The 26,445-nt window shown below is 48.8% G+C and overlaps 1 protein-coding gene across 3 annotated transcripts in view; it reads right to left on the bottom strand.

The window, feature by feature from the left end:
- The window catches only part of LOC306835993 (uncharacterized protein), a 114,951-nt gene that overhangs the window by 72,496 nt on the left and 16,010 nt on the right, over positions 1-26,445 (bottom strand). For all 3 annotated transcript variants that reach the window (XM_079362847.1, XM_079362846.1, XM_079362845.1), the window contains exon 3: positions 19,583-19,740. In XM_079362847.1, the coding sequence (XP_079218973.1) occupies positions 19,583-19,740 (158 nt within the window). The remainder of the gene's footprint in view (positions 1-19,582; positions 19,741-26,445) is intronic.

Below are 26,445 nucleotides of genomic sequence, written 5' to 3'. Positions count from 1 at the left end.
GAGTCCGAATATTTCATCACACGTCTGTCATGCTGATTTAAAACAAAACGCCATCACAGCGGAGGATCCACGCCGCTGAAGACAAAGAGGCGGCCCGAGGGCGTAACGGGCGTAAGTGGCACCTGAGAGGGCAGCTTCGCCCTGCACAGACGACAACGCTCGATGGATTCGAACCCTCCATTTCCAGTTAATCACCGTAAGTCCCGTGAAAAGTTTCCGTAAATTTAGCGAAAACTGAGTGAAAACTTTGTGCAGGAGGACCTCCAGATTGAAACATCGGCGTGATGTAGGAGCTACGATGAGATGCTATACGCTCTGAGCTAATCAAAGACACTGAAAGTGAGCGGGCGCTCTGTCCCCTGACTTCCTGTTTGAGTCGTTCTATCCTACGTGTTTGCAGCGACAGACGGCGGCGCAGAGAGGCAGCGAGCGGCGGGTACGAGGAAACTTTTCTGTTCAGCTTCAATCAACAGCTTGTTAGCGGATCTGAAATGTGACGTTTGTTTCCTGTTCTTCTTCGACCCTCGAGCTGCTCAGTGGAGATCTGTAAGGTGAAAGTGTTGGTGCCTCTGAAAGCAGCACATGGCGAGTCGGAGCTGGTGCAGAGACGAGGCGTTTTGTTGTCATGATAAACATTCAGGGATGTGGGCGGCGGAGCGTATGTGCAGCTCCAGATAAAAGAGGTTTTATATCTAAATGATTCTTTGTGTACTGTTACGATCCAGACCAGGGACTGAGCACAGGACAGATTCTCATCAGAGCGACCCCGCCCCCCCCTCCCGTCGGGCGGCGAGGGTCTCCTGCTGCGAGCTGCGTGTGTGAACAGGAGCAGCATCCTGATGTTTGCAGGATTTATAAAGCTAACCACTGAGTGTAAATTCCAGTGAAAACGGGAGGAAGCGTTCTCCTGAATAAATCCTGATGTGAGGAAGGCCGGGCGCCGCAGTAATGCATGGACACACAGTCAGACGCATCACATACATTATGCTTAAGCGGCGCTCGTCCAGTCTTTCGGATATTCAATGCAGCACTCCAGGACCTGCAGAAGATTTGCAGGATTAGAGGTTGTAAGCCGGGCCGGCTCGATTTATTGATCTCCCCCTCACTGAGAGCTGCGTTCAATTTCCCAACAATTAGATGCACCTGAAGGTTAATGTGGTGCTTTGTTAATCTCTTCTGTGTTGTCTAAGTCTATTTCTCTGTCTGCAGACGCCTCTGACTGAAAGCCTCAGCAGGGAACTTTGCATTCTGCTTTAATGGAGGTCGTGCTGTGATTAGTGAAGTCCTGCTATTAATGCATTGGAGGAGAGGCCGGCCCTCTGCAATAACACAACGCCAGGATCCGTGGTGAACTCCATCCCACACACACAGGGGCAAACCTCCTCCCATGACCACAGTATGTGTTTTAATAGGCCTGCCTATTATACCCCGTGGCATTTCTGTTTCCACCCGTCCTCCGCCGTGTGATTTCATATTCCGAGGATGTAGCAGGACTTACAGCCGCGTGAGAATGAAATGTCCCTCGTGGGACGTGGGGGAGATTTCTCCTGCGCTGCATTCATCGGGATCCGAGAAGCAGAAGTGACAGCAACATTACATGGTTGAAATGAAACCCCCATAATGTTATCTATTTTTATTCATAAGAAGCGATGATTCGCCTCTCATTGGCGTCTGTGTGTGAATGCACAGGGGGGGGGGAGGGGGGGGGGGGGGACAACTGAGAGTTATGAGGTCAACAGAAACATAAAGCGGCTCACATGTTTTCATCGGATTCTACGATGAATTCAAACAATCGGTGCTGAAAGCGAGCGCGGCGCCCGTCCTGACCAATGAGGAGGCAGCAGATTAGCTTCACAGCTTTTCGCTGCTCTCTGCTATTTTAGGGGGAAACTAATGGAAAGTGAAAAAGGGAAACAATGAGTGTGGAGCTGGAGTAAAAGCAGCCACGGCAGGAACGGAGGAAGAAGTCGCTCGTTCAACACTCCTCCAGGTGAAAATGGAAGATAATGGTGGTGGTTAATGTCTGGATTCATTATCAACATGAAGCTGAAACTTTCCCATCAAAGAACCCTTTTCAGTCCCTGCCCATGTCTGCAGCACAGAGGACCTTTACAGGAGGCATGTCGAGGTTTTCACGCTCGCTGGGCTCTGATAGGATGAAGACATAACGAGTGGTGGAAGATCTTTTATAGCAGCAATCAGATCTCAGAGCTTCAGCAGTTACTCCTCCTCTCTCTCCTTTTGATCGTCCATGAACAGATTCTGTCGCCACACGACTCTGCTTCGACCTCGCTCACAGTGACATCATCACCTGTGGATTTGTCTTCAGACTAATGAAGCAGCTGTTTCATGATGTTTCTGTGCAGTGGCAGCTGATGAGTTAGGACTTAGGATCTGTTGTGTTCTCCCCTCTGAACCTCGAGCTCCTCTCTTCCTCCCTCTGGTCTCTCGCCTCCATCATTCTGTCCCCTCTGCTGCAGCTGATTCTGCAGAAGAGAGACACGAGCGGGGGCGTGTGAGGCTGGATTTAATGCCGGTGTGCATGGGCTGCTCACCTACAGCATGTGTGGATGTTACAAACTCAGATGTCTTTAATCAGTCGATGCATCAATGAGATTGATCGCCCTGATTTGACGTTTAAAGGCTGACGATCCGTGAAGCGCTCAATGAGTCGATGAAGGATGGGTGCATGAAGCCATGACATCTATATGATCCCTCAGGGACTCTGATCCACACCATGCAGCTTTAGTTACTGGGAGCACAGTGCATGTGAGGGGATACTTCCTGTCAGCGTGCTGGAGGTCAGCACTGAGAACAAAGAGTAATGCATGCATACAGCAGGGACTTAAACATCCCCCGCCTTACCTGAGGAACGGCTCATCTCAACCATTTATTCAAACTCACACTGTTCCCCCGATCTCTCGTCTCCTCACACACCTCCCTCCTCTCCCCCCTGGTGGCGGATGGAGGAGCGGTCGGGGGTACCGCCTCGCTAATTGGAGAAACCTTCTGAAACATGCAGATGAAGCCGGAGGAGCCGGAGGAGAGGGGAAAGAGGAAAAAGGGAAAAATGGACCAGATTCCTAATTATCCATTCCGTCTTTTCTTCTGCTCTCTCTCCTTCTCGCTCTGGCAGGCTGAGAGTCGCACGTCGGAGGCTCCTTCTTCTCCTCGTGCTGGCCTCGCCATAATTAGGGCGCAGTGTGCTGGGCTGAACAGGGAGTGATGATCACAGTGAGGAGCAGGTTCAGAGGGAAGCAGGAGCTTTGATGATGAGGGTGAAGAGCACTGTCAGCACTTTCACTCGCCGTCAGCTGACACGCGAGCTGGATCCACAGACGCAACGACACGTGATCCCCACGTCATGGGCCAAGTGTAGTTTGAGCGTGGAGGGTTAACACTAACTCTCTTTATTACCAGCAGGGGGCGCCACCAAAGGCTGCGAACACAACTTTGACTGTTTGAAACCAGAAAGGAAATGGACCTCTCTCCTTATTTATTGTCTTTTTGTCCTCGGAGCGCCCACGACTTGTGTCCTCCAGATCTCAGGCGCCCCCTCTTAGCGGTCCAGGACCACAGGTTGGGACCAAACGGCCTTCGTCGTGAAGGTCACATCCTCGTTCAATTCAGACGTTGGCGTTGTTGTTTGTTACGGCTGAAAAAAGTGACCATGTTAGCTGGCGACTTTTAGCGTGAGTAGCCCTCTGGTTGTCATGGTAACAGCAGATGCTATAGACAAAGTATCATCACAACATGCCGATCGAAACTGTCAGTTATATGTCTGTAACTATGGCAACCACAGCCACAGCAGGGTCACTCTTTCACTTCACGTTAAGGTTGATAGAAACAGAATCAAGCGATATCGATGTAAACAGACTGTTTGACCTCTGACGACCTCTGACAGGTGACAGGATCACATGAAGGCAGTTTTTGATTACATGTGCGTTTTTCAAAATGTGGGGAAAGAAATGGAGGCACCTGAAATGAGATTACTGCTCGCAGTGAGAGCGAGCGAGAGAGAGAGAGAGAGAGAGAGAGAGAGAGAGAGAGAGAGAGAGCCAATTTCAATGAGGTGACATTCATTTCCTTTCAGGTGCTGAGAGGAGGATGAGATGGGCCGTCGGCCTTTTTAATAAATCTGTGTGTCAGGGCCAACACATGCACGGGGACATTTACTGAAGACGCAAAACAATCATCTGTGTGACTGTAAAATGTGGCCGCCAATCAGGGTGTAGGCAGGGAGGGGGGAATCACCATGACGACGCCCGGCTGCAAGACATCAACGAGATTCAATCAAAACCTATTTTTAAAAGCAGTGTTTGTTTTGGACCCGGACAGGACGCAGCTTCCTCTCCAGATGTTCACAGTCTTTTGACTCGCCCCCTCATCACTCGTCTTTTATTCCACAGATTTGTCGACAGCCGTATTTGAGTTTATTTCTCCTCCAGGCAGACACCTCTTTGCAGAAGCTAATTCCCGCTGAAAGGACGAGAGGGGAAGCTCGGCCGAGCATTCTTCTCACAGTTAAGCTACCTAGCACAGCTAAAGGGGGCTCAGCGCTGCCCGACTCGCAGGGCGCCAGGCTGCTCTTATCGCCCCACCACGAGGCCGTAGAGGGGTAATAGGATTGTTGGGGGGGGGGGGGGGGGTGGTGTCTCTGCTGCTGTCCAGCTTCATGAAAGTAGAGAGGAGCAGGCAGGGAGGATGTGTTCTCCTCGCTCCATAAATAACTCTGCTAAATTGCAGGCTTTGGAGGGTCAGTGGGACTCTGGACTGCCGGCCTGGATAGAACCTGTAATCCTGCAGCCCGGGAAACCAACAGCACAGCAAAATGTCTTTTCTGCAAAATGGAATCCTGGCTGTTTATGAGCATGGAGAGAGAGAGAGAGGCAGGAAGAAGGGCGAGTGAGAGAGAGAGAGTGAAGTCAGGGTGGGGCTGATTTGATAGTGTAGTCAGTGTCTGAGGAGGAGACTCCTTCCTGCCTCGGCTGGCTGGGGCCCAGCAGCAGCAGCACAGCATCCACTTTGTACTCGGATCAGGAAGATAAAAGCATGTGTGGGGCAGACAGGGGTAAGAGGGGGCGAGGGGGGGCGAGGGGGGGCAGGTGTGGGGGGACTTTTATGACAGCTGCTTTCAGAGATTCTGGATCCTTTCAGAGTAAACGAACGGGCTTAAGGAAGCATTCAAAGGCACTGCTTTACGGTCAACCAATCAAAAAGCTCCTTTGAATCCTTATGCCATATTTGTTGTGACACGCCCACTTCTCAATGATCCAATCATCCCAACATCATGCCCCGCCTTCTGGCTCGTGATTGGTTTATCCCCTTTCAGGGCTCTGGATTCAAAGTCTTCGTTACGTTTTAAAAATGTGATGATAAAAAAAGTCTACAGCCGCAATCTTCAACGTCACCGCTGCCTCAACGACCAATCAAAACCCAGAAGGGGAGGGGCTTCTTTGTCAGAACAATGGCGGGTGAGACATTTTCGAGGTCACAGTTTCCAGGTGTAGTGTTTCATGTTTCCTTGTTGAGAAACCAAACTAACGATCATGACCGAGGGAGGCGGGAGTTAAACTTTTGGTAACCTAGCAACAATGAGCGGAGGTGAGAAGAGCTCTGAAGCCAAGGTTGTGGGCGCTGCAGGTCGAAGGAAGGTCCTCAGTGGACACGGTCCTTATTCTCTTTGGATGCATCCGTTATGTAAGACTGGATATCACAGAGTGAGAAGGCTCCACATTAATTAAACGTCTCGCTGACGCTGAGATTAAATCCCCCGCCACTCAACACAAACTATGTCTCTCCGTTCTCCCGTCTGCGGCGTGTTGGGCGCTCCGGGGGAAAAGACTCCACCTGTGGGCAGCTAGCTAAAGTCAAGTGAGTGGGTGTGTTTTCATATCAGCTGCCGGTGCTCATGGGAAGGACAGTAAAAGGCTCTGCAGGTGGTGGAGGCTGAGATGGCCGGCCTGCTTGTTTTCATAGGATAGAAGAGGCCTGAGGCGGCGAGCGGCGCCCGTGGAGGGCTGTAGTGGAGATTTACGGTTATTATTGAGAGGCAGAGACGGAGCAACACACAGGCCTGGGTTTGATATCTGTATCCGATTGGTCAGATAGTAATCCTTCCCTCCAGGATGGATTGCTTCATCTGGAGGACCATAAAGCAAACAGCCTGCGCTCAGATTAAAGGTACAACACGTACAATCTTAATCCAACCCCAGTGTCTGCTTCACCAAACGAGCAGAGGACCACTGTACCATTCTTCATCTTACTGGAGCCTGCACATTTGGATCCACTCCTTTAAAACATGTTGATAGTTTCAGATATGAAGGATTTCAGCTTCCCGTTAATTAAAGTCCTCCTGCTCTGCAAATGAAGATTTCAGCCTCAGCTACATTTGTAAAATGTGTCACATCAACATGATGGAATTGCATTTTTCATCATTTGCGAGGTGTTATATTATCAAACCAGAGCTGTGCATCCGACTGGAATCAATCTGAAAATGCACATGCATGAAATTATGGAAGCAAAACAGGATTATCAGCCGATGTCACGTGAGTCACAAAGGACACGGCGTGCGTCTTCCCTGCGTCAGCTCTAGTCTCATTTATTTCCTGACAGGCTTGATGAGATAAGGTGACGGGCGGTAGGAGAGGGCTGTCAGGGGGACACGGGGTCTTTCTCTCTTTGGTATCAGGACGTGTGATCTGACTGAGAGCGCACCCGCCACACGGAGAGGGTCAACAGGCCTCGCACCGCAACAAAACACGCTTTGTGTGGTGACTGACACGGATTCAACACACATCAAGCTGCTGTTTAGACTTCATGGGTGGAGGGGGGGGGGATAAATAATACAAAGAGCGGGCAGAGAATGAAAATGTATTTTATATGGCGTGAAGCTGAAGATGGTTCAATGTAACAACAGAAGAAGAGGTGATACTGAAAGATACACGAGTGTGTCAGATGGAGCACGAGCAGTGATTCGCTGTTATCAGCTGACACACACGTCGCTCTATGACGAGACCTCCAAGTCAGGGGGAAAGCTGAGAAGCCGTGTGATTGGACGAACAGACCTCCACAGCATGCACAGTGCTCCTTCTCCAGCGTCCGCTCTGCTCCATGTTCCACGCTCGCTCGCTGCAAGCACACGCCAAGCTGGACAAGATGGATCGACCCGGACAGGAAGTCAGACGAGGAAACGCACAACAACGTACGGACTCCTGAAATCTTCCAGAGTCGGATCATTTCAGCAACAGACTCGGGGTCAAAGGAGGCGGGACTAGGCGTAAGAAGAACGATGCCAAGCGCCATGCAAAACATCCGACTTCCAACTCTATGATTGCAATTTCTTTTATTTGCATGCAAGTAAATCCTTCCAGATATGACACGTTAACGCACGAGTGACTTTTAGGATCAATGTTCCCCGTGTGCAGAGACAACCACGGCGCCTTTTTATTTTATTCCATCTTAAAAAACAAATAGAAAAAGCAGATTGATGCTCTTACGAGTTTATTTCTGGATGTTGAAATGACAAATAAGCTGTCATGAAGTTGTTTCTCCCACAGACTTCATTTGAATATTGAAATGCAGCAAAGTATAAATATTTCCCTGCCTGTAATTTCCATTTGTTAACGCTCTGTTTCACACCGGCTGACGGCCACTTGACAACCTGTGGTGGATTTTTATGTCATCAAAGGACTCTTGATATTTGTTTTGCTTCTCCAACAGGATAAAGTCTCTTTTCATTTACGTCTCCACACATGTCACTTTTCAAAGTGTCTGTCTTTAAGACGCTCCCTGGCCTGAACAGTCTCATATCTCCTTTGAATGGCGATGCTGTTGTTGTGTGCGTCTCCTCCCCCCTCTGCTGCGCTCGTCTTGTTTGTCCTTCTGTTTCTCGTTTCCGTCTTGTGTGCATGAAGTCGACATGCTGTACTGCGTCGCTGGCTGAGCGCATGCTTCAAGACACACAATCCTGTTAGGAGTTGGCACGCTTACGTCTATTTGATGCCAGTCAAAATATTACAGTCTGTTCACTGAAATAAAGAGCATTGGGCATGATGCAGGCCGTAATGAGGCTCGTTCATGTCTACCAGGTCTGTTTGCATTGGAGAGAAGCCATTTTTCTTAAGCACCAAAATCTGTTACTCTTGTTTACAGCTCGAGTGTGTGTGTGTGTGTGTGTGTGTGTGTGTGTGTCCGTGGTTGTTGCTGTTTGAACCCCGGCAGTAAGACACGGATGCTATCGTGACAAAGTGACGGGCTTCACTAATACGAGCCAACAGCGTGATCAGAATTCAGCAGGTGTTCTGTGTGGAGGAGAGCGGCGTCTGCTCGCGACCATCCATCAGGGCTAAATGGCAGATGGTCCTCTCTGCGGCCGGGCAGGAAGTGCACTAACACAATCGGCGTGGATACACAGGGAGCACTCTACCTGCTGATAATCCACTTACGCGCAGACAAAGCCGCTTTAATCTGCCCGCTCCTTTCCCTCGCCACACGACAAGGCCGAGGCTCCATGCTGCAGAATCTCCATTGATCCGCTGCACACATGTAAACAGGACGTGTTCATGATCAATCCCTAATCACTCTCATAGTGACAGGAGCATGGTGCACCTTGAATATTAATACTTACAAGTCATCAAAACATGTGAACTGATGCTTTCCTGCTGTTAAATGAAAATGATAAAGTCGTCCATCTGCTGTTTCCAAACAATAAACCCGAGAAGAGACGATAAGACAGACGTTTGTCTCCCACTTATCACAGTGTTACAACCCAAGTTTTTCTCCATGTTTAATTAAAATGTTTCTGCTGTTACTGCAGATTAGATTTGAATTACATTAAAGAGGTGACGCCGTCGTTGCAGAGTTTGCATATTGGACACATTAGTCTGCGTCCCTTTGTCTTCCAGTGAGGCTCGTAGCAAACCTCTTTTTCTTTTAATGGACAAATGTTAGTCAGGGGTCAGTAAAACAAACAAGACAAGATATGAACCCTGAACTCTGAGAGCTCCCCCTGCTGATTGAAGAGCAGCAGGAAGGAGGTCTCCTTCGTGTTCCTGTTGTCCACATGTCCTCCCCGCTGAGCTGGAGGTCGGGACAGGCGACGAGGACGGCGGTGGAGGAGGCTGGGCGTCAGAGACGTCGGGTGGTAATGACTGCCTGCAGTGTTGTTCTTCAGCTCCAGTTTATCAAAGAAGAGAAGAAAACATGGCGTCACTTCTGCGGATCCAAACTCTTCCCACGGAGGGAGACGCGTCGTCCATATTTATACACAGTGAATGGGACACCAGGAGCAGTGTTATACTACATGGACACGTTTTGAATCAACCTCTTATGCAATAAACTTTTAACTAATCCACATGTTGGTCCAGAACACTTGTTAGACCAGCTGAACTTGGAGCTGGACTCCTGGGTCAGACCAGGACCTGCTAGTCCCACAGGGAGTCATTAGATAAGACGATGAAGTTTGATTGAGATCCTTTGCCAGGACGCTCCCCCCCCCGACTGGGCTTCATTAAACAACTCAGACAAAGTGCGGCTGAGCTGGAGGAAGTTCTGTTTATCATTCTGGCACCAGGAAGGTCTGCCCGGATCAAAGCAGATTTATCGCTGGTTTCCCTCTTTGTGGATCCTGGGGAGCAGAGCCGTGCTTGCTTATGAGCTCATCTGTTTAACAGTTTGAATAAAGAGTTGTCCTCTTTTCTCAAGGCGTGAGCACTGGAGCTCTGCAGGGAGGAGGTGTCAGAGCGGAATAAGAGGGAGAGGAGGGAATGAACAATTAGTGTGGAGAGGTGGAACCGCTCCACGGCGAGGCAGAAGCGAAGAGGGGGGGAGGGAGCCATGAAAGAGGCCAGGTGCAATATCACATCCTTCCTGTCAGAGGCTTAAAAGGAGAGCAGAGGAAGAGCGTTTAGCTGCGACGGACGCACGTGGAATGCTGACCACCACAGGTCGGAAGAATCGACTATTCAGAGAGCGTCTCTTCCGTGCGCCCTAACGGGTCGGGGAGCTATCTGCCAAGTAAAAACTGCTGCCAACGTTCGTCTGAGGTGCTCGGAATACCGACAAGGAAAATCAGGTCTGCAAGGATGAGAGCTGACCTTGATCACAACATCCTGTGATCCTCTGCGAGAGTCAGAGGAGGAGCGAGACGCCGTGAATCTGCCAGCGATCTTTTAGTATTCTATACCATGAAAATGTTTGAGGTCGTCTTTATTCTGAATTAAACACAAAGAAGGAGAAAAACAAAAAGAGGAAATCCACTGATCTCTTTGTAATTGTTGTTCTCTGCACAATCAATCTTTCTGTAATTTGTAAAAATCAATACATAACACACTTCTGCTCTGTCAGCATCTCTGCAGATATGAACATTTACAGGGATGGCTGTGCTGATGTATCTTTACAGAGTGTACGTTTGAGGAAAGAGGAGTACATGGTGGTTTGTGTTGTTTCTTCTGGTACCTGATGCAACCTGAACATAAAGATTTAAGACTCGGACAGTCATCCAGGCCGACTGAGTCGACTGAGCTTCTCTGGCTCCACCTTTAATGTGCTGCTAAGAGTCCATGTAAAGACTAAAACTAAACGGCCTTTTCCTTTCTGATTGCCTCTCTCTGTGATTGGTCTTAAGTGCAATCCACTCTCCTCTGACTGTGATTACTACGGGAACTCTGCAGACTGGTTAATTGGGTTTATTAGTGGACTTTATTCATGACGGGGCTCCTGCTGATTCTGGAGGGCAGCAGGTGTCGACAGAGCAACACAGAAGCCCTCTTGATGCAACAAGGACCACTTCAGACTGTCATTAAGGGGATTCAAATGGAAGGACACTTACATGGTTACCTGCTATTAAGCAAGTCAAACAGGCGTGAGACTGCTTTGTTAACACTGAGTCAAAGTCGAGCCGCCAGAGTTTTAATTCGACTCTTTACCTGAGATTTAACATCGACCTCAGGTGACCAAGGGGAATTGTCCTTTTAATTACCACTGGTCTTTGTGTGTGTGTGTGTGTGTGTGTGTGTGTGTGTGTGTGTGTGTGTGTGTGTGTGTGTGTGTGGAGAAAGACCACAGAACGTCCTTGGCGGGTCCTTTTAGAGAAGCCGAGCGGCGCCCCTGCTGAGGCTCTGTGCTGTTTGTCCGTCATTGATTAGGCGGTGTGTTAACAGCATGCACTAACATCTCAATTCACTGATGAGATGAGTGTCAGGCTCAATACCCCCCCCCCCCGCTCTTTGAGCCACTGTGGCATTTTCTTTTGCTCTTCACAAGTAGGCACAGCGTTTTCTTTCAGTCTTCATTGACATTTTTGTTCCACAGTCAATATCAGCCATTTATTCACTCGGTTACAAGAAGAGCGAGGGCACCATGTTCTGTTAAAGTTTGCTGTGTCGAGACACTCGCCATTTCTAAAAGCAAAACTCCCAGAACAGCCGAGGCTGGAGTAAAAGTAAAAACAGTACCGGTGTCATGGCACTCGATAACTGCAGCAGTAACAGATCAGTGGTATCCTTGGTGAGATTCTGTCTATTGATCAGTTTGGAGACCTGACGAGTTCCCTAAAGAGTCTCGTTAGGCGACTGTTTTAAACAATAAGCGCTCTGTTTGTGACGCCGCTGGGCGGCCCTGTTCGTCCTTGGATGGTGTTCTCACCCCGCTGACATCAACACAGGAGTGAAGCCTTTTAATAGTCCAAGCAGAAAACACAGGTCAACATCTATGTGTAGATAGCATCATGTCCATTTCAAATAAAGGTGATGTGCTTAGGACTAATGTAGTCCACAATACCTAAAGAATACCTAAAGGACCAATCAGAGAGCTGCTCTCTTCCTGTGTGATCAATCAGCCAATCAGAGAGCTGCTCTCTTCCTGTGTGATCAATCAGCCAATCAGAGAGCTGCTCTCTTCCTGTGTGATCATGAAGGAAACCTGCTGTGTTGAAGCTTCTCTGACAACAATGCAGCAGCCAGTATGTCCTCCTTCTAACTTTAGATTCTGCTCCTGAATGCTCTGGATCTGATTGGACCAGAGAAGGTAGGCGGGGCTTTGAAGGCCGTTTTGGACGCCCCTGGGTTTGCCAGATATGAGAGCAGTTATCAGGTGAACAGGTGTTGCAGCGATGGAAGCGGGCAGTGGAACTGCTTCAGATAGAAGTGATTGTACCCGAGCTAAAAAGCCTCTGCATGTTTCTAATAAGCTCCAGCAGCAGAAAGCTGCTCAAACTAGGATCAATGTTGGAGATGAAACATGGAGAGAGGTTAGAACGCAGAAAGCTTTACAGACCCATGCAGAGCTGGCTAAACACTGAAGCTACAGTGTCCACCACATGCAGAGCTGGCTAAACACTGAAGCTACAGTGTCCACCACATGCAGAGGTGGCTAAACACTGAAGCTACAGTGTGCACCACATGCAGAGCTGGCTAAACACTGAAGCTACAGTGTCCACCACATGCAGAGCTGGCTAAACACTGAAGCTACAGTGTCCACCACATGCAGAGCTGGCTAAACACTGAAGCTACAGCGTCCACCACATGCAGAGCTGGCTAAACACTGAAGCTACAGTGTCCACCACATGCAGAGCTGGCTAAACACTGAAGCTACAGTGTCCACCACATGCAGAGCTGGCTAAACACTGAAGCTACAGTGTCCATCACATGCAGAGCTGGCTAAACACTGAAGCTACAGCGTCCACCACATGCAGAGCTGGCTAAACACTGAAGCTACAGTGTCCACCACATGCAGAGCTGGCTAAACACTGAAGCTACAGTGTCCACCACATGCAGAGCTGGCTAAACACTGAAGCTACAGTGTCCACCACATGCAGAGCTGGCTAAACACTGAAGCTACAGTGTCCACCACATGCAGAGCTGGCTAAACACTGAAGCTACAGTGTCCACCGCATGCAGAGCTGTGTTCAAGTCGATCACATTTTAAAGATGAGCAGCCTCATGTGGTACCATCACAATGACGTGCTAACACGGCTAGCTGATGATGTGATGTGAGGCAGCCTGTTTTGTGTCCCTGCTGGTTTCTTCTTGAGCTTTAAGATTTAAGTTCAGCACCTCAAATCTTCTCCTGCTCACGGCCGACATGATGCATGTAACTCATACAGAGTTTGACTGTTACAGTCTGACGTAGCGCGTGCAGGTACAAGAGCAGTGAAAACTGTACGCTAATAATCTGTTAGCAACGAGTACTCGAGCTGTCACACCCATCCATACTAAGGGCCGCTTTGACTAATCCAAAGCCTTCCTTCAGTGACAGTTGGCCTCTGGTGTGATGAGCGCCTCATGCATGTAAACGTCTCGGAGGCCTTTAGTTTGAGAAAGTAGGACATTTGGATGTGATGAATAAAGGAACAGATGCGTAGCGCCCAATTATGTGGTTATAGTGACAGAGTGCAGAGAGAGAGAGCTCCTTATTTCTTCTGCAGGTGGAGCAAATACCTTTTTAACAGTAAGTGAACACATGCTCTGGCGTGTGCAGGAAGGATTAACGGTCACACGTACTGTGTGGACAACTATCGGATAAAGATATTAAATTGCATCGTCAATCAGGACCAGCAGGTGTCTTTTCAACGCCTCCTCTGTGAATGTCAACAATGTAAAACAACTTCAGTGAGATTTAATGAGAAGCAAAACATAAGAGACATTTTTCCCAGCAGTAATTGAGGCGTCCGCGGTTGTTCATTTGGGTCTCCGTGATGAATAAATGGTCCGGCAAATACCGTCCGACTTTGGAGGAAGCTTGTGGCCGGCTTACAGAGTTAAAAGCCCAAAGTGAGATTAATCACTGCTGCTGAGGGGGATGATGTTCTTTGTTTCTGCTAATTTACCGTCTCTTTACAGCCGAGACCCCGAACAAACATCACGCCTCTCACACACTGTCCGTACTTAACCACTAATCATCGCCCGCTCCTCAGGCACCTCTTTACTGTTTACAGCAGCAGCTGAACGAGCTGTGCAAAGACAAGAAACCAGAGCTAACACACAGTATGTGAAAGTAACATTAGCTGGTTCATATATCTTTAATACGCCAGAAGCCCAGGAGGTCTGGCACCAGCAGAAGACCAACACAGACTAGAGACACATGTTAGAGGATCTATTGGTGAAGGTATCCACAGATCAATATCAAATATCTGTGGATCTACTTACAGATGGATCACTGTCAGGTCTGTCTGTCTCTCCAGCTAACAGTCGACCTCATGCTATCTGCTGCCACCCACTCAGAGCTGATCTTACAACATGTTAATGTTAGAGGGAGAAAGATGTGGTCAGCAGGGTTTGACAGAAAACTGCTGTTTTTATGGGCCCAGCTTGGCGTTTAGTCAGGACGCCCAGCAGTGGATCAAAGTGAACAGTGACTCCTCTTAGCCAAGTCTGATCTGGGAATAGGATAGTGGAGCAGAGCTCTCCCTGCAGCCTGAACATGACTCATGGTATAGTGAATATTTCATGCCAGGCGTCACAGAGCTGACAATAGAGCCGGCCGCGGGGCAGCGCTGATAGACTCAGGGAAGTGTGCACAGAGGAGTGTTGAGGGATGGGGATTGTGCTGCATATTAAGACACATGTGCCCATCGAACAAGAACACACGGTTTGTTTTTTCAGGGCTTCAGGAGGCAGCAGGGAGCTGGAGGTATTACACACCCGATGTGAAGAAATTCCCCTGAAGGCCTATTAGAGAGCTTTATGACAGCACAGTTTAAACAGAGTAAAACACCAACATACGTCATATTTATCAGATTCATAAGACGCTGGCTAATGCACCACTTCATCCTCAACTGTGAGTTTTCCTTTTTGTGCGACACAGAGCTTACATAACGTCGCATTAAGCCAAACCACTGAATGCATTGTTGCTGTTCCAATAATTTAGAGGTCGACATTCAGCATCGACTGCTCGCTGATTCTGTGGCGGGCTCTCTGGAGAGGACAGATCATGTAGTCTTATTATAGAGGAGACAAATCAAGAGGACCAAAACCCTCCCCTCCAGCCCTACTTTCTCAAGGTTACTTTCAAAGATAGCTCGTGTCTTGGTGTGGTATGTGGGTTGGGCTTTAAGTAAGCCCTGCCACCAGAGACATGGTGTAACCCTTTGCAGTGGAAGAAGTGAGGGGGCTTCAGAGGCCACCGAGACACGAAGGGGGGGCACTAATTTAAACCCCTGGGAGGCCGGGATGGGCGCTGGCTTTTGTCCCTGCAGGCTAAAGTCAGACCACTTCAGTTCTCACACAGCAAAGGCGCTGTTATCGTGTGTTGCATTAAAGCGGTTAAAGGTAATGAGATTTAGACTCTCTGCATCGTAAAGTGTGACCGCCTGGAGAAACCCTCGAGACAACGGCGCCCGTGTTCTGCCTAGGAGCACTGAAGAGGCTTGCATCATATCAGAATCGGCACATTCTGCAGTGAAATATGATTATGGACCCGGGGGAGACGTGTACTTTCTGTCTGTGATATTGTAGCTGTCCTCCAGTATATCTCTCAACAGCGCTCCGCTTCTGCTCGCCGCGAGGAGAACAACTTTTACAAACTGATGAATCTCTGCAAGCACTAAAGCTGATCAGGACGCTCCTATTTACTCGATTCATGAGCACGCATCAGCATCGACTCTTCATAGAAACAGTCACGTTCTCCATGACCTAACGTATTGTACCGCCGACATGATGCACGCGCACTGAAGCGGCGATGTACAATACTCCATTTGGTGGGAAGCCAAGCATTACTAATATTGATTTCTTGTATTTGTATAGTGCAGTATAATGAGCTACCTTCAGTTAAGACCTGTCATCATGCATTACTGTCCGGCCACGACGAATGAAAGCACTTTTAAATGGACTGGCTGGATGACAAGATGCAGGAAAAACACACACTGGAATCCTTCATGTCAGGTTCTGGGCTCCTGGGATCTCATGCACTCTTCATATGCACATGCATTAGGAGCTGTGGAGAGTAAACAGACAGCAGGAAGCGGCTGAGGTGAAGATGGAAACCCATGTCCTGCTTCTCTTGTTTGCTGCATCAGAATCAAAAGAGCCCTGAGGGGCCGCTAACAATCAGAAGTCACTGATTCCCATTTATACACATTCATCTCCCAAGAGCACCTCTGGGTTAAGTGCTGAGTGACACATCGGACATGCATCTGCATCGTCTCCTGTCCCTCCCTGTCCTCTCCATCGGCTGTCTCAGCGCTCACTGCCTGACCCTGCTGTGGAGCGCCGTGGTCGTGGCCTCCAGCAGACAGTCCTCGACTCGGCGCTGCGTCTCGAGTTGTCGCTGATGGCTAAGTGACCTAGCTTAAATGTTTATGCGTCGCTTCGATGACACAAAGGAGTTAGTGGGCGTGTCTTATCACTCTGTCCACGCTGATAGCTAACACTCTGTAGTTCTGTTTGTCTTTGTCTTGTAATTATTCAAATAGATGCACGAGTGTCAGATACATGTGTGGCAGGTTGTGCAGAAGAAGTGGCGTCATGCTTCAGATGCAGAAGCGTCTCTGTGGTTGATCTTTGTGTGCAGCGCTCTGGAACGAGAGCTCGCAGCAGCTGCTCCGGTCTCTTCACGTGTGAGCACTAAGCAAGAGTAAAGAATCCTCATCCAGGCAGGTAATTGGCTGCTGTTTACATTGCTGTGGGCGCACCCCCCCCCCCCCCTACTTGACACATCTGTAGTGTTCATTAAAGCCGGGGAGCTCTGTGCTACACTCTGTGCTATCAAATCTGGCCTCACAGGCTGTTCACTTTGCAAGCTCCAATTACAGGCGCCAGACCGCTGATCCCATTCAGGCGCTGAGAATAAATAATTGAAGCTGAATGCACCTTTACAGCATCTTCGGAGGGGCAGCTGTGAAGATGTTTAGACCTCTCTGGATGAACGGTTTGAGTCGGACGTTGTCAGAAATAGTTTCCGATGATCACAGGAGAGCTCGTCGCTTTTGTTTGTTTAGTTTGTAACACGGTGGGAAGAAGAAGAAGAAGAAGAAGAAACAAAGCCTGACAAAAAAGGAAAATAGGTTTACAGATGGAGACCTTGAAGAGGAGGAGGAGGAGGGGGCAGTTTGTAGATGAAGGCTTACCCCAGGTGCTCAAACACCAGATGGAGAAACAGCTGAATCAAGTCCAGGAAAAACAGACTCGTCATCAACTCTCGCCTCAGAATCTTCTTGAACAGCGCTCAGAAGGCTCGACGTAAAGGCCGGCGCCAGCTCGTCAAAGGACGCCTTTAAACTCAAACTCAGCGGCAGAGCGAGTCGACACTCCGATCGGAGGCTTAATAGACTAAACCTCCGTACGACGAGCGCGCCAACCGCTCTGTTAATCACCGATTTCAAAACGAATGATACGATCAGCGTCGGTGTGTGTGCTGTCCTCTTCATGATCGTGATGACGGGAGTTAGCATCCAGCACATGCACATTCTGATGAATGACAACGTTCAAGGAATTAGAACTACACCCGACCTCACACTGTCTGAACGCACGCGGCGTTTCATGAAGAGGAGTCTACCGGGCCGGATTCTGGACCTTGTCTTGCCTCACTGCTCAGCCTGTTTACTGTTCGCACATGTGCAGTGAGACATCGTTTCTTCTGCTCTCTTTCACCTGGGTCGGGAGCTGCTTTGTCTCGTTCGCCCCCCCTCAGAGATCCATGGCACTTCATTAGTCACTGAACTCCTCGCTGCCATCGTGTTAGAAATGTTTCCTCGCTGCATTTCAAATTACAAACCGACTTGTCCCCTAATTTTCAAAGCAGTGTTTTTAATTGGACAAGAAAACACAGTTTGTCTGTAAGCGAACACGACTTCTGACACTTCTTCACACAGCAGCGAGAAGCCGGACCGGAACCAGCAGCTCAACACACCTCATTATACTCAATGCACAATGTTTACTCAGCCCCTAACAACATGTCTCCTTCCACCTCCTCCTGCCTCCTCCTGACTCCTCCTGCCTCCTTCTACCACCTTTTACATCCTTCTACCTCCTTCCACCTCCTCCTGCCTCCTCCTGCCTCCTCCTGACTCCTCCTGCCTCCTTCTACCTCCTTTTACATCCTTCCACCTCCTCCTGCCTCCTCCTGCCTCCTTCCACCTCCTCCTGCCTCCTCCTGCCTCCTCCTGCCTCCTTCCACCTCCTCCTGCCTCCTTCCAACTCCTCCTGCCTCCTTCCACCTCCTCCTGCCTCCTTCCACCTCCTCCTGCTTCCTCTTACCTCCTTCCACCTCCTCATACCTCCTTCCACCTCCTCCTGCCTCCTCCTACCTCCTTCCACCTCATCCTACCTCCTCCTACCTCTTCCTATCTCCTCCTGCCTCCTCCTACCTCCTTTTACCTCCTCCTACCTCCTTCTACCTCCTTTTACCTCCTCCTACCTCCTTCTACCTCCTTTTACCTCCTCCTACCTCCTTTTACATCCTTCTACCTCCTTCTACCTCCTCCCACCTCCTCCTACTTCCTCCTGTCTCCTTCCACCTCCTCCTGCCTCCTCCTGCGTCCACCTACCTCCTTTTACCTCCTCCTGCCTCCTTTTACCTCCTCCTGCCTCCTTCCACCTCCTCCTGACTCCTCCTGCCTCCTTTCACCTCCTCCTGTCTCATTCCACCTCCTCCTGCCTCCTTCCACCTCCTCCTGCCTCCTTCCACCTCCTTTTACATCCTTCTACCTCCTCCCACCTCCTCCTACCTCCTCCTGCCTCCTCCTACTCCCTTCCACCTCCTTTTACCTCCTTTTACCTCCTCCCACCTCCTTCTACCTCCTCCTACCTCCTCCTGCCTCCTCCTGCCTCCACCTACCTCCTTTTACCTCCTTCCACCTCATCCTACCTCCTCCTACCTCTTCCTATCTCCTCCTACCTCCTCCTACCTCCTTCCACCTCCTTTTACCTCCTCCTACCTCCTCCTCCTACCTCCTCCTACCTCCTTCTACCTCCTTTTACCTCCTCCTACCTCCTTCCACCTCCTCCTGCCTCCTCCTCCTACCTCCTCCTCCTACCTCCTGTCACATCGGTGTGCGGTTCTCTCTTGTTCTGCTCCTGACTGAACACGCTGACCTGGGTGTTCTTGGTGGAGCATGTGATGTGATGCGATTAATAAACTCTTCACCCCTCCAATCTCACAGCCCGTTAAAATCATGAGTGAGCTTGTGACAGGACAGAACACTTTAAACACAAGGGGAGGAGCCATGTAAACACAGCTCTGACAACAACACAGCCAGCAGGACTCCAGCTCCTCCCTCACTGCAGACAGTCAGGAGGTGAAACACCTTTCCTGCTTACCTGGCTACAAACAGGAAGTCTAAAACGCTGTTTCTCACGTGTTTGAATGAACGACCTCGTCTGTACCACAAACGAGGTCGTTCATATTTAGCCACACAGTGTGAAATGCATCACTGATGACGCTGCAGTCTCGTCCAATAAAAACGGTTTGTTGGAGGGGATAAATTAAGATGGTGGCTGAAAGTGGGTCCTGGTCTGGCCCCATCCCTGCTGTGTCAGGGTCCGGACAGCCCCTCTAAGAGACCTCTAACTCTTCTATTGCTTTCTCCTGATTGCTACGGGAGATTAGCTGACCTGAGGACCTGACAGACGCCCGTATTACTCACCTTGACCATGCCCTCGCCGCTCTGCAGGTTTCCAATCAGAACCAGCGACAGGCTCCCATTCCCCCAGCAACCGCACAAAGAGGTCACGGTTCTCTGAAACATCTGCTGGTGACAAATAGCTGCTGGAAGGTCGGCCCGCCGAGAGCAGAGGAGAGGGTCTGCATAAAGGAGAGAGGGAGGTACAGAGTGAGGACACGGCCGAGTGCAGGGGAACCAGGATGCAGCTCAGGTTGTGCTTTGTTTCCAGCTAAAGAAACATCAAACTTTATTTTATTATTTGGAGGTTCAGGTGCTGAAAGTTTTGATCGTCAGCAAACAGGCGTTGGATTTCTACAAGCGTGGAGCATCTTCACCACGGCACAACCTCCTGACTCTCTTTGATCCTGCACGCATCGCACGCTCACTCCGCTTCAGTCCTTTCTGATTTGCATCTCATTGTATGTCTTACCTTAGGTTCACCTCAAAACTTTCAGAAAACACTCGACTAAAAGGAAGCAAAGAGCGAGAGAGTGAGCGAGCGAGCGAGAGGAAGGCAGAGAAGGGCGAGAGAGCAAAAAGAAAGAGAGACGAAGGATGTTTTAAACATGAGCCGGTTTTGTTGCCTGTGTTTTGCTCTCAGCCATAATTAAATTCTTAATTAGCGAGCCCTCTGGAAGAAATACACCGAGATGGAATTCAATTTGGAGCCTTAACTCATTTGGCCAACAGTGAGGAGGAGATAGAGGAGGTGAGGAGGCGACCCCAGCGGCAGCACAATGAGCACACAGTTTTAACTTCAGCTCGCCGTCTTTATGCAAATATCTGTCCACGTCCTGATGAAGATCTCAGCGCGCGGTCTTCCAAGACGCCTTAGCTCACATCCATACTGTGGTGAAGTGACGTGCAGGAGCTAGCTATCGATAAAGAGAATTTCAACCAACAACCTAAAAAAAGGATGACCTCCCCTGCCTTTATCTTGGACTGTGGCGCTGTGACTGGGCATCAGGAGGCGGAGTTAAAAACAGGTCAAACAAGGAAACCCTGCCTTGGTTAAAAATGTTGAAAGTCCTGCTGCATCTGAACTGAATTCATCACACTGACTGTGTGGCACTCGTGATCCAGATCATCGTCTCCTTAACCCTCAGAGTCAACGATGCCATGCTGAACCAGGACACCATCAGACTCTGCCCACAGGCTGCCCTGAAGACTGGCTCTCATCCAAGTGGGAAATACAGAATCCATTTTTTAATGTGTCTGCAGAAGTCTTTAGTCATGCCTGGCCTCTCGCCGTGCCTCTCCGGCCTGCCTGTGAACAGCTGTGACATCGCTGCGAGGCTCCCCGGCCCTTTGATGTGTTAGCAGAGCGTCGGCCGCACACCTCTGTTCAATATTCAAATGTGATGCAACGACGATAGTGGAGGGTGAAGAACTGCCGGCGGCTGACTGAATACGCTCTGACCTGCACGGTTTACCCGCCTGCAGCTGCTCAATCCAGCCCGTGAAGTTACAGATGTGTGTGTGTGTGTGTGTGTGTGTGTGTGTGATTGTGCAGACACTCGGGGCGCAGCGGTTTGGTCGGTACCTTGGTTTCTGGGTCTTGGTTCGGGTCAGTATTTGGAATTGACATACGTGACAGTTTCAGGTTTCTTTTCCGTCTTGTGTTGAGTCGCTGTGAGAGCTCTGATGATTGGCTGCTCTCGCTGTGTCACTCGTCTCCTCCTCCTCGTGTTTGTGCGTCTGCTCCTCGCCCTGCGTTTGTTGTCTGCGCTCGCCCTACAGTGACGTCTGATCCACAAGGGCTCGGGATGACTGCAGACCCGTGTGGCTCTACGACAAACAGGCGTGTTTGCAAGTGTGTGGACGTCGAATAGAAAGTGAGCATAAAGTTTGAACCTGCGACACTTTCAGAAATAAACTGCAGGTAAAGGGCTCCATAAGTAGGCGGTGAGCTGGAGGGTCAGCTCTGCAGTGATCCAGTGAACACGGAGGTAAGTTGACAAATTTACTCTGGGCCTGACCTTCACGGGCACTGCAGAGCTCTGCTGATCTGGAAGTAAGCAGCCCGGCGTCCTGGGAGAACGGAGGGCTCACGGCCGGTGGAGCCGAGAGCGAGGGGGGGGAGATTGTGCAGTCAGATCAGCTGTGCGGAGGCGAGGCTTTAGAGGCTTTAACGTGTACGCAGCACATGTAATCCCCGAGCCTCGGGGTGGGACGGCGTGCCAGCAGGAGTCTTAGCAGCACTGCCAGTGGTACAAACATATTCACATATACATTCACTTATTGAATTCTTTCTAATCTAACATGCAGCAGTCTATTTGTTTCTCTAAAGAAGTCCAGCACGCTCACGATTAGGATGTTTATCTTTCTGCAGGATCATTAAAGACCCTGAAGGCACGATTTGTCTGCTCGCATCTCAACTTACCGTCGAGTTGTGTTTGATTCATCAAACAGAATCTGCAGATGTGTGTGTGTGTGTGTGTGTGTGAGCAGTTCCTGCTGTAAACACACATCCACATCATCCAATCAACTTATGAGACATACTTTAGCAAACATCAGGGCCGTTGGATGTGTGATTCTCTCCTTCCTCCTGACTCTGATGTGGAGCTGAAGAAGCTGATTGAAGCCGAGTGCGTTCTGTGTTCTCCGCCTCCTCTTCCTCCCGTCTCTACCCTTCCCTTGGTTCGCACCTCCCACTGGGAGGATGAGGAAACCGAGCGTCAGCACTGCCGCATTGTGCAGAAAACAGCAGGAAAAAAAAAAAGAAGCTCTTTGCAGAATACTGTAAGGACATGAGCATGTTCAGAGTTATTCATCAGATTCTCACTTTGGCTCCTGGTGTGAAGAAAAATCCGAAGTAGGAATGGAGATAAAGGATGGACGCACATCTCCCAAATATCACCATGAACTTACAATCTGTGCGTGGACATCATGAAAACATCTGAACGTCAGTAACTACAGCACAATATACATGTTCAGCCAATCAGCTGTCAGGCAGCAGAGCAGGTATTTCATGATGCTATGATCAGTCTAAAGCTGCTTCAACACAGCTCACTGATTGGACCTTTAAGATGAACCCAAAGTCTCCGTGGTAACCAAGCGATGACACGACTTAACAACCAGCGAGCATCTCACATTTCATCTGTGTTCTCTCATCAATGAGTCATTGTGGAAAGTGGCGAACTACAAGTTTTTAAAAGTACCACTTCTTCTCCGTCTGTGATAGCATCCATTGTCCCTCTTCTTTTAAAAACTCAATCAGATCCAGACCAGAGTCCCGGGTCGCAGCCCCCCCGACCCTCTGGCTTTGGACTCCTCCGACACCGTCTGATCTCCACAGACTACGACCTCTGTTCGGCGCCTCCATCACGTAAAGCTGCTATCTATTATTATTAGTATCATTATTATTATTTAAAGTGTGCTGTATTCCCACATCGACGTGCCTGAACAGTCAGGAGAAACCCACTGATGAGATTAAAGGTGCAGAGCAGGAAGGATCCTGCACACTCCTCTGCTTGAAGGCGGCGTGCGATGTGTGTGTTTGCTTGGCTCAGAGGAGACGAACAGAGCTGCTTAGCCAACGGAAAATTACACCTTTAATTTCTTACAAGTGGCTTTGTGAGCAGGAAGAAATGAAATTTGAATCCCTCTCGAGCGTCTCTGTGTCACGCTGGAGGAGAAGCAGAAGTCGTTATTTGGGAGCATTAATTGTTTCTTTGCCAACGAGCCATAGACTCTGTTTTCAATAATAACAGAGGATCCTTTTAGTGTTGCTGTGAAGTACCTTTGAGCCAGGAGTCTGCCCTGAAACAAGCTAATTTATTCCATCAGCTGTCTCCACTGCGTGCTCGACATGCTGCAGGGACTGCATGGTGTCTGCCTGGAACAGGAGTCCTACTTAAACACGGGGCAGAACTCAGATTGATGGGTGCTGTGCTACTTTTAAGCACTATTTTCTGCCGGCTTTGAGGGGTTCATTATATCTAGGTCACCGTTATTTTGATGGGATCTAAGAATGTGTACCAGGCGGCACAAGCAAAAAGAAAAAAATGCATATAAGCAGGAACACAAAAAGCAGTTTCATGTTTGTGCGCATGAGCAGACAGCCTCTCTGCACACACTTCATCCTGGAAACTGGGTCAAGAGAAGCCTTTAAATGCACTCTTTTTTTAAAGTCGTTCTTTTAATCTTCAACATCTTGCCGTTTGCGTTCGACGCTGGAGGAAATGTTGAGCAGTGTAACGAGTGAAGACCGTCCCAGATTGCACGCCGAGCAGAGCGAGCGGGTGGCCGTGCCTCCACAACAGCGTCACGCTGTGTGACAGAACATGCTGACCAAGCAAAAAAAATATCCCATCCAAAACGATCCGCGGCTCCCCGTGTAGCAGCAGAAGAGTAGAGAGGATCATGAACATGGAGTGGGACTTATTCTCATCCAAATCACTATTCAACATTTTTCTCTTTAAAGGAAACAAGACGACATCAGAGGTGAAAACTCCTGCTGCTGTGAAGCTCTCAAATCCCCCCCCCCTCAGTCCTACTTAATTAGGTCACTGTCAGCGGGGGGGTTAATGTGACCCGGACGCTGTCACAAACAGCCGGCTTCATATCATCATAGCTTTCACACTCTGGAAACAAATACAGGATCTTGTAGTTCTCTGTGATCTTGTAGTTCTTCCTGTGATCTTGTAGTTCTCTGTGATCTTGTAGTTCTTCCTGTGATCTTGTAGTTCTTCCTGTGATCTTGTAGTTCTCTGTGATCTTGTAGTTCTATGTGATCTTGTAGTTCTTCCTGTGATCTTGTAGTTCTCTGTGATCTTGTAGTTCTTCTGTGATCTTGTAGTTCTCTGTGATCTTGTAGTTCTTCTGTGATCTTGTAGTTCTCTGTGATCTTGTAGTTCTCTGTGATCTTGTAGTTCTATGTGATCTTGTAGTTCTTCCTGTGATCTTGTAGTTCTCTGTGATCTTGTAGTTCTCTGTGATCTTGTAGTTCTCTGTGATCTTGTAGTTCTTCTGTGATCTTGTAGTTCTCTGTGATCTTGTAGTTCTTCTGTGATCTTGTAGTTCTCTGTGATCTTGTAGTTCTTCCTGTGATCTTGTAGTTCTCTTGTGATCTTGTAGTTCTTCCTGTGATCTTGTAGTTCTCTTGTGATCTTGTAGTTCTCCTGTGATTTTGTAGTTCTCTTGTGATGTGCGTACAGTTGCTCATGGTTGCCCTCTGCTGCACTCACGTGTCAGAAAGAGATCCAGTGGGGCGCGTGCTGTCAGGACAGGATGAGACTCATACAGACAAAGCAGTCACAGTCACACATGTACGGAGGCCCAGAAGGGACAGGGAGTTTTAATTTGGAGAAAGCTGCTGAGAAGATATGTTTGAACAATTAAGACACTTTTCTGACTCCATTTTTTAAAGTTTTAACTTTTAAGCATATTCATCGCTCGTGTCACTCAGATTAATTGAAGCACATTTCTCACACCGGGCAAATAAAGAGTCACCGCTCTTAATGTTCACCAGAGTCATTTTTTAACCAACGTCTCTGTTTGCAAGTGAGCAGTTTTTGGACATCAGAGTTATGAGTGCACAGACGCGTCCTTTAGGACAGAGAGGCACATCTGTAAGACCCTCCCTGACAGAAGAAGCCTTCAGACATCGAGCGGCGTGAGAGGACAGGTACGTTCATTCTGCTGCTGGGAGGACGGGAAAGGTTGTGTATTCACTTGGAAATATACAAAAAGGATACAACGAGGAAAATAAGGACGCAGAGTGTGTGTGATTTTTAAATTAACATTAAATATGTCGGCCGTCCCTTATCAGGAAGCTTCTTGACTTTGTGCACGGTTCGTTCTTAGAGCTTTATAATAGATGAAATCTCCTCTTTCCTGTCACCTCAATGGAACATCTACTAATGCTGTGCTGTCTGCCATTTTTGGCAATGTTTACTCAAAACTCAATCCACTGGAAAAAAAACAATTCTTTCAAAAACCTTGAACATTCAGACGACGTTTTGATGAAGACTGACGAGAACACAGATACAAAAAAGCGCTGTTCACATGCCAGGCCTATGGCTGACTGTATGGTACTGAAGCAACATGCATATGTGCACATATCAAGCAGCAAACAAAGCCAGTGTGGAAGTGCATATCCTGCAGTTCCTGGAGTGTCCACTAGAGGCTGGCTGCAGCAGCACAGGAAGTCACATACACACCCATTCAAACAGCCTGTTTTTACAGCAGACATGAACATGTTTACAGCCTGCTTCAAAAAACCAAACAGGTGTGATTAGCTCATGTCTCAAGTAAACTGCAATTTTTGTCAAAATAAACTCACTTTGAGATTATTTCTCTCTGTTTTTCAGGAGCCTTCCAGTTTTAAAAAAAACATCAGGAAAAAGTCAGCCAAGAAGCATCTTCAATAAATAAATGGAGTAGAAGAAGAGTACGCCAAGGAGCCCATTTACAAACTCAATGGAAGTGCTTAACTGGCATGAGCTCTGACGGAGATTAATTGGACGTGCAGACGAATCACTTCTTTGCCTTTAAGCTCACTTTGGTCCGAAGTGTACGCACGAGTCAGGCGCTGGAACCACCGCCACACAAAGACAGGAGCAGGGTTTCCAAAACACTGATCACCGCCTTCATCATCCAGGATGTCATTATGCAGATCCTGCTCTAGATTCCCCCCCCCCCCCCCCCCCCCCCCCGACTGCATTATTAGGCTGCTGCTGTGATTTATTCTCACTGATGCTCCAGATCAATCTAAATGATGCCTTTCATTTCACGCGTTGTTTGGAATGATGCATGTTAGCGCTCTTTCATTGAGATGTTCAGCCCCTCCCCGGCGTCCCCTCATGACATTTAGCGTGGGCTCACATGAAAAAGAGAATTTG

The sequence above is a fragment of the Symphodus melops genome (genome assembly GCF_947650265.1).
Source record: "Symphodus melops genome assembly, chromosome: 15".
Classification (NCBI taxonomy): Eukaryota; Metazoa; Chordata; class Actinopteri; order Labriformes; family Labridae; genus Symphodus; species Symphodus melops.
The sequence above is the reverse complement of the archived record's forward strand: the minus strand, read 5'-3'. Positions and strand labels throughout refer to the sequence as shown.